At 40.1% G+C, this 8,099-nt stretch overlaps 1 protein-coding gene across 1 annotated transcript; it reads left to right on the top strand.

Annotated features, from left to right (window-relative positions):
- Positions 1 to 3,139: 3,139 nt before the first annotated feature.
- Positions 3,140 to 7,756, top strand: LOC103250168 (RNA-binding E3 ubiquitin-protein ligase MEX3C). Its single transcript, XM_008048760.2, has 2 exons — positions 3,140 to 3,169; positions 4,594 to 7,756. The coding sequence occupies exon 2, from the start codon at positions 4,837 to 4,839 to the stop codon at positions 5,953 to 5,955; it is 1,119 nt and encodes a 372-aa protein (XP_008046951.1). The 5' UTR covers positions 3,140 to 3,169; positions 4,594 to 4,836; the 3' UTR covers positions 5,956 to 7,756.
- Positions 7,757 to 8,099: the final 343 nt, after the last annotated feature.

Genomic DNA, 8,099 nt, shown 5'->3' with positions numbered 1-8,099 from the left:
ATCCCACTATGTTGCCTGGGTTGGACTTGAACTCTTGGGCTCAAGTGATCTTCCTGCTTCAGCTTTCCAAAGTGCTGAGATTACAGGTGTGAGCCGCAGCACTTGACCTAAGAATGTATTCATATTCTAGGAATCATATGTCAGTTGTTTGGAACTCATAATATGTGTTTCTACAGAAACAGTGTTATGATTGGTGGGGTTTCCTATAATTCTAATCTATATTGAGGGTACTGTCTTAAAACCGTCATAAAATTTATATTGGCAGTAGCTTTAATGGGCTTGGCTTTGCATGTTCCTGCTGCTATTTTTCCCTGATTTGCAAAACCTAGTAAGTATCCGACCCTTTGGGGTAGATTAGACATACCTTGTTCCCTGTCAGAAGTGATCCGAGGGCAAATCATTTATCTTCTCTCTGTCAGGTGATCCATGCTTATTAGTACTGTGTGCCAAATGGTTTTCTATGGCCCTTGAAGCATATTTCCTTAGTAATACACCTATTAGATATTAAACAGAAGACATTTACTAAGGTATAACTAACAGTTGCATATAGTCTCAGAAGTACTTATTTAGAGGGACTTCTTTTCTTTTTTCTTTGAAACATGGCCTCACTCTTACCCAGGCTGGGGTGCAGTGGCACAGTCTTAGCTTGCCGCAGCCTTGAACTCCCGACTCAATTAGTCCTTCCACCTCAGCTTCCCAAATGGCCAACACTACAGGCATGTAGTGAGCATAACCATATCTGGCTGATTATTTGTTGATACATTTTTCAGGGAAGGGGATTGTGTTGCCCAGTCTGGTTTCAAACAATCCTTCCACCTTGGCCTGGATATACATGCGTGAGCCACTGCACCCAGCCTAGAGAGGTCTCTTAATTCCATTTTCTAATGGTCAACATTAGTAAGGGATAAAAGGGACCAAACTAGGGATATGCTCAACGTGCTTTTCTTCCATAAACTTGTCTTTCCTTTTTTGGGGGTCCTCAATAAATTAATAATGTGCAAAAACCTAAGACCTTATATTCCCCATTTCTAGCCTGCATAACTACCTCCTTGCCTCCAGTCTGGTGTTACTCTAATCCACACTATATATATTTGACTAATTTGTCTTTAATAAAAATTGCCCAGTGTTTTTCTGCAGGATGATCAGGACTATTAGTTGTTAGGAATGTGATTCTAGCCGGCTGCCTTGTCAAATTGTAGCCCAGTGTAAACTTGTGTGTCCAGATAATGTCAGTAACTCCCCTGAGTGTAGCATATGACTAGCTATGTATTCACACACCCCTTTCAGACTGTCTTAGGCGTCTTTCAGCCAGTCATATATTGGCCGGTGGAAAGTCACCGAAGTTCTCCATGCCAAGCAGCACCTGCTCTGCTGAATGAGAGAGCATCCTGAACTTTTATACATCCTGTACAAATGATAAGTAAGATACAGAAGTTTTGTTGCTGTGGTCTTCTAACTCATCTTCTATTATGGAACAAAAAGGCTGAGCATCCCTGCTTTGAAAATCTGAAATCCAAAATGCTTCAGAATCCAAGACTTTCTGAACACTGACATAATGCAAAATAAATGCTCATTGGAGCATTTCAGATTTGCAGAGTAGGGGTGCTGAACCAGCAAGTATAATGCAAATGTCCCCAAATCTCAAACATTTCTTGTCTCGAGCATTTTGAATAAGGGAGACTTAACCTGTATAGTCAACCATCAGTGCTTTTGAGAATGCTTAGGAAGGTCACGCAAACCAGTCTCACTTTATGCAAAGAAGTGGTGATGTCATGTGCTTTACTTAGAAAGCATCATCTGACTAAAGCAAATATATAGAGAGTGGATTGGAGTAGGGCACGACGGGAGGCGAGGAGTTATGCAGTTATGCAGGCTAGAAATGGGGAGTGTAAGGTTGTAGTTTTTGTACATTAGTAATTTATTGAGAACCAAAAAAAAGAAGGGAAAGTTTAAGGAAAAGGCACACTCAAATGGTGACACTTATCTTCAATAGTACCTAGCTTCTTTATTTTGAAGAACTAGGAATAGCATGATAGATTCATGAGAACTAATCCATTCTGACAAGCTTCAAGTTAGAATCTTCTAAAAGTATTAACCCCAGAGTTTTATGCCTTAGCTGTATATTTGACACTTTAAGTTATAGTCTGAAGCCCTCTAATTTTAACACAGTGGTACCGGGAGTAATCTGTGACTATTCAAAAAAAAAAATTTCTTAAAGTGGAGAAATATGAAAAGTTATGCATATGTGTCTTAGATGTATCATCTTAAATATACTTAGAATTTGGGGCCGAGCCCTTTTATTTAAGTTTGTGTCTGCCAGTCAGAGTAGCCCTTCTTGATAATACCACATCCAACACTCATATTCCATAAAGTCTTCAATATCTGTTCCCTTTAAGGGGAGCGAGAACTTTATAGTATGTGCAAAATCATTCTATATTACTTTTTTTATCCCAGCCATTTATAGTTCTCTCACCCATACATAAGTAGCAGCTTATTTTTTCTTTCAGGTACTCATCTTAATTGAAATTTTTAAACAGCTTAATTTTCAGAGAAACTGTTTTTTTTTACATTCATATTTCTTAAGTTTATGTATTTTAAATAACTTTGTTAACTTTCATGAGTACTACTACCATAAACCACATGAGCCTGAACAAAACCAACTCAAAGTAAGCCTAGAATTTAACTGGTAGGAGCAAAAGTGAGATGACCTGTTAGCCATGAGCAATTAAGTTCTACAGAAGAAAGAGTAATGTTAAGTTCAAGTGATATGACAATTAAGTGGAAATCAGTTTAAGAACTTCTGTCCTTTGAGAGGCAGAGGCGAAAGGATTGCCTGAGCCCAGAGGCTCGAGACCAGCCTGGAAAACTTGTGAGACCTTATCTCTGCAATAAATTTAAAAAATTTTTAAAATAGCCAGGCGTGGTGGCACATGCCTGTAGTTCCAGCTACTTGGAAGGCTGAGGTGGAAGGATCGCTTGAGCCCAGCAGGTTGAGGCTGTGGTGGCCACAAGCATTCCACTGCACTCCAGCCTGGGCGCAATGGAGTGGGACTCCAACTCAAAAAAAAAAAATCATATGGTTGTGTGAAAATTGGACTAGCGAAAAGACCATCAAGTTTGAAGTCAGACTGGGTTTAACTCTGGCTGTGTCACTTACTAGCTGTGTGACCTGTAATTTTTTTTTCTCAATTTTAGAGATGTGGGGTGCAATTCAAGATTAGGTAGGTAGCTAAGTGGTCATCGTACAGGTAAAGTTTGGGACGTTTTTGGTCCCCACTTCGCCTGGCTTGGGATCAGGTGCCCTTATTGATGTTATGTGCTGCTGCCCGCCCCCCAGCAGTGCCAAACCCTTCCTTACAGTGTTATGACACGTATTCAGGGTCCACTTGTAAGTGAGAACGTGTGGTACTCAGTTCTTGGTTTCTGCAATAGATCACTGAGTATGATAATTGACTCTAAATCCATCCTAGTTGTTACAAAGCCCATAATTTTGTTTCTCTTTATGGCTGCATAATATTTCATCGTGTATATGTACCACTTTTTAAAAAAAATCTTCTTTTGATGGGCAGTACAGTTGGTTCCATGTTTTTGCTGTTAGGAACAATGCTGCAATAAACATCCGTATGCAGGTATCTTTTTTATAGAATGATGTGAGTTCCTCTGGGTATATTCCCAGATGGGAAGGATAGCTGGGTTGTATGGAAGGTCAATTTTTAGGTCTTTTAGAAATCAATACACTGTTTTCCACAGAGGTTATATTAGTTTACACTTCCACCAGCAGTGTAGAAGAAGCCTTCCCTTTTCCCCACATCCTCTCCAGCATCTGTTTTTTGTTTTTGTTTTTGAGTTGGAGTCTCACTCTGTCGCCCAGGCTGGACCACCACAGCCTCAACCTGCTGGGCTCAGGCGATCCTTCCGCCTTAGCCTTCCAAGTAGCTGGAACTACAGGTACATGCTACCACGCCTGACTTATTTTTTAATTTATTGTAGAGATGAGGTCTCACTAGGTCGCCCAGGCTGGTCTCGAACCCCTGAGCTTAGGCAGTCCTCTCACCTCAACCTCCCAAAGTGCTGGAATTACAGGCTTGAGCCACCACACCCGTCACATCTGTTGTTTTTTGAGTTATTTGATGGTGGCCATCCTGACTGGAGTTAGGTGGTATTTCAGTGTGGTTTTAAGCTGTGTGAACTTTAACAAGTTCTCTGAGCCTATGTTTCTTTGGCAATAAAAAGAGTATAATAGTCTAGATCTTAGAGTTATTACGTAGATTGACACAGTAGATATTAAATGTCCCATATGTATGTTAATGTTTTTCTTTGGCACCAACACCCTTCGATATAGTAAGTAAGTAGTGTTTTGAAAATCAAAGCCACTTGTGGTATAATTTACCTGTATAGACTACTTTGTGCATCATTTGCAATGACTAATAACAAGAGGAAGAAAACAATAAGCTGGAGTTTAAGACCTGCCAGTAGAGGTACCATCTCTTCCCAAGTGAAAGACCACCAGAATAAGTATGCCTCCAGATCTTAGGAGCATTAGTGAAATATGAAAGTTTTATCATCTAGGGACAAGTTTGTATGGTGAAGAGCAAACTCTAAAATTGAATAAAATAAAAACTACTCATAACCAGACACTGAGCTTGCAAGGCACCTTCTGTGATTTGTCTTTGTAAATAACACCGAAGTTACAGATGTTGATTCTCATGCAATGTTTTCTTTCTAACAGGTTGTAAAATTAAAGCACTGAGAGCCAAGACAAACACGTACATCAAGACTCCTGTTCGTGGTGAAGAACCCATTTTTGTTGTCACTGGACGGAAAGAAGATGTTGCCATGGCCAAAAGAGAAATCCTCTCAGCTGCAGAGCACTTCTCCATGATTCGTGCATCTCGGAACAAAAATGGCCCTGCCCTGGGAGGGTTGTCATGTAGTCCTAATCTCCCCGGTCAAACCACTGTCCAAGTCAGGGTCCCCTATCGTGTGGTCGGATTAGTGGTCGGACCCAAAGGAGCGACTATTAAAAGAATTCAGCAGCAAACCCACACATACATCGTAACTCCAAGCAGAGATAAGGAGCCTGTCTTTGAAGTGACGGGGATGCCCGAAAATGTTGACCGAGCCCGGGAAGAAATAGAAATGCATATTGCTATGCGTACAGGAAACTATATAGAGCTTAATGAAGAAAATGATTTCCACTACAATGGTACCGATGTAAGTTTTGAAGGTGGCACTCTTGGCTCTGCGTGGCTCTCCTCCAATCCAGTTCCTCCTAGCCGCGCAAGAATGATATCCAATTACCGGAATGATAGTTCCAGTTCTCTAGGAAGTGGCTCCACGGATTCCTACTTTGGAAGCAATAGGCTAGCTGACTTTAGTCCAACAAGCCCGTTTAGCACAGGAAACTTTTGGTTTGGAGACACACTTCCATCCGTGGGCTCAGAAGACCTTGCTGTTGACTCTCCTGCCTTCGATTCTTTACCAACGTCTGCTCAGACTATCTGGACTCCGTTTGAACCAGTTACCCCCCTCTCTGGCTTTGGGAGTGATCCTCCTGGTAACATGAAGACTCAACGTAGAGGAAGTCAGCCATCCACTCCGCGTCTGTCTCCTACGCTTCCTGAGAGCATCGAGCACCCACTTGCTCGCAGGGTTAGGAGCGACCCACCCAGTGCAGGCAGCCATGTTGGCCTTCCAGTATACATCCCCGCTTTTTCTAACGGTACCAACAGTTACTCCTCTTCCAATGGTGGCTCCACCTCCAGCTCGCCTCCGGAATCGAGACGAAAGCATGACTGTGTGATTTGCTTCGAGAATGAAGTGATCGCTGCCCTGGTTCCATGTGGCCACAACCTTTTCTGCATGGAATGTGCCAACAAGATCTGTGAAAAGAGAACGCCATCGTGTCCGGTTTGCCAGACAGCTGTTACTCAGGCAATCCAAATTCACTCTTAACTATATATATATACATAAATACTATATCTCTATATGGACTCGTAAAGGCATGGGTATAATGGTACCCCTCAGTAAACTTCCTAATGAATTCTTATGACTGTTATCAGGCTTTATTGGGATTAGGCTAAAGTTGTTAGTAAACTTATAAAAGGCTGCTATGGTAACACTAAACCTAAGTGGTCTCTTGTCTATTAGTTTGGTTTGAATTATTAATCCTATCATGTAGATCCAGAGACATGGCTTATATAAGCATTGCTGAAGCTGAAGTTCAACTTGGCTGAGTGAAGATGATCATAGGCTGTGTGAGTCTGTGAGGAAAGGATGTCCGTCTGAGGTTGTAGAATGATGGGTCCCAAAGCCTACCACATTAAGAATCTATGGAGGGTACTTGGCATTAGAGACGATTCAGACACTTCCAGTGCTGCCTTCTTTACACTGCCAGTTTTGACAAAACAGGTTTGTTTTTTATTTCACAACAACTTACGCCTAATTCTGCAGGATCTCAAGTAACTTTTTAATGCATTGTTACTACTCGTTGGTAGTAACAGGGCTGATGGCAGTTTACTCGGCCACTGGTTACAGTTTGGGACAAAAACTGCCGCATTGACCTTCATCTCGCCCAGAGTGCTCGAGGCTGGTATGATCAGTGGATCAGGAATGCAGTTGTGAATTCCTGCCCATTGCCTCCCTTGTGAATGTGGAAACGGCTGCCTGGTTTTCCCATCTCAGGAAGGGCTTTGGGATGGCACCTACGTTGGCTAATAATTAAGGATGCGAACATTCCATTCGTTAGTCTGATCAAGCTATTAATTACTTTTTAGACTATAGGTTAAAATGTGAAACATTTTATGTTCAATCCACATTTGTCTTGCACATTATAAATATATTTTTATTTTTTAGTCGTGTAGGGGAAGGGGAGGGAGAAAGGGACAATAATGCCCTTGGCGTAATTCACAAAAGCAGCTGTGACAACCTCCAATCCGTTTACTTCATTTCAAAACTATTTCCAATCACAAGGAAGGGTTTCTTTAAAAGACACGTGTACATTTCACCTGTGGATGTCTATGACGTCATCCTCAGAATGTTCCCAAATCTGTGCTGGCGTCGAGAGGACAAACATTGTACTGGTGGGTTTTTCTACTAATTATTTTTTGAAGCGTTATTTTCCCAACACAAGAGCTTTTTTTCTCGGTATAACGAAAATTGAAATCCTATGTGTATTCAATAGTAAATAGACAAATTTTATTTTTTATTTCCACTTGAAGAGTTACATTTCGTATAAAAGTTTACAAATAACGGTTTTTATTTTGATTTTTTCAGTATAAAAAAAACTTGCCTTGATGGCATATTATGATGTAATGCTAATTGCTTGTAGGGTAGTTAAATGTCAGTATTGAAACCTAATCTCTAGCTGCCGCCTTGTAGATAGGAACGAATGTTCACCCAGCATGTGTTTTGTATTTTGTTGCATTGTACACTGCAACTAATAAGCCAAGGAATCGACATATATTAGGTGCGTGTACTGTTTCTAAAAACCACAAACTAAGAATGATAAATTATCAATATAGTTTAGTATTTGCTAATTTTACTACACTCTTTTGTTATGTATATGTAGGGAAGTCATAGGGATTATAAATTCAATTTGAGTAAAGTTTAAAACCATATATTTTATGATAAAGGGCCTTTAACTTAAGATGGCCAAAGCACTGATATTATATATTTGCTGTAAAGAGAATTATAAGAGTTTTATTTTTCTGATATTAAAAGTTACTTAATAAAGACTTGTTTCCATTAACTTGAATGTATTCTCTTTGGTGTTTTTCATGTGATTATTAGCAGTTTAGACCAGAAAATAGCTGTTTAACAGAATTGAAACTTCCTTTTACAAATTCCCTATTGCCCAGCCAGCTGCTGATGCTCCTCCTTTGTTGTTTTTAGTGTGCTCTTGGTGTTGATTGTCTCTTACATTCTTGTACAAGTTTAGTTTTTTGGTTTTTTGTGAGTGTTACATTATAGCAAATTGGAGATTTAGCTTGTTTTAGATTTAGTTACATGTTTGTGGAGTAACCCCAAACAGCCACTACTTATCTCATGGTAAATAAAATAGTAAATGACTTTTTAAAACATTAATGTTAGTTGAAATC

This window comes from Carlito syrichta, unplaced genomic scaffold (genome assembly GCF_000164805.1).
Source record: "Carlito syrichta isolate Samal-C Ts95f unplaced genomic scaffold, Tarsius_syrichta-2.0.1 Scaffold126599, whole genome shotgun sequence".
Taxonomy (NCBI): domain Eukaryota; kingdom Metazoa; phylum Chordata; class Mammalia; order Primates; family Tarsiidae; genus Carlito; species Carlito syrichta.
This window is presented reverse-complemented; position numbering and strand designations above follow the sequence as displayed.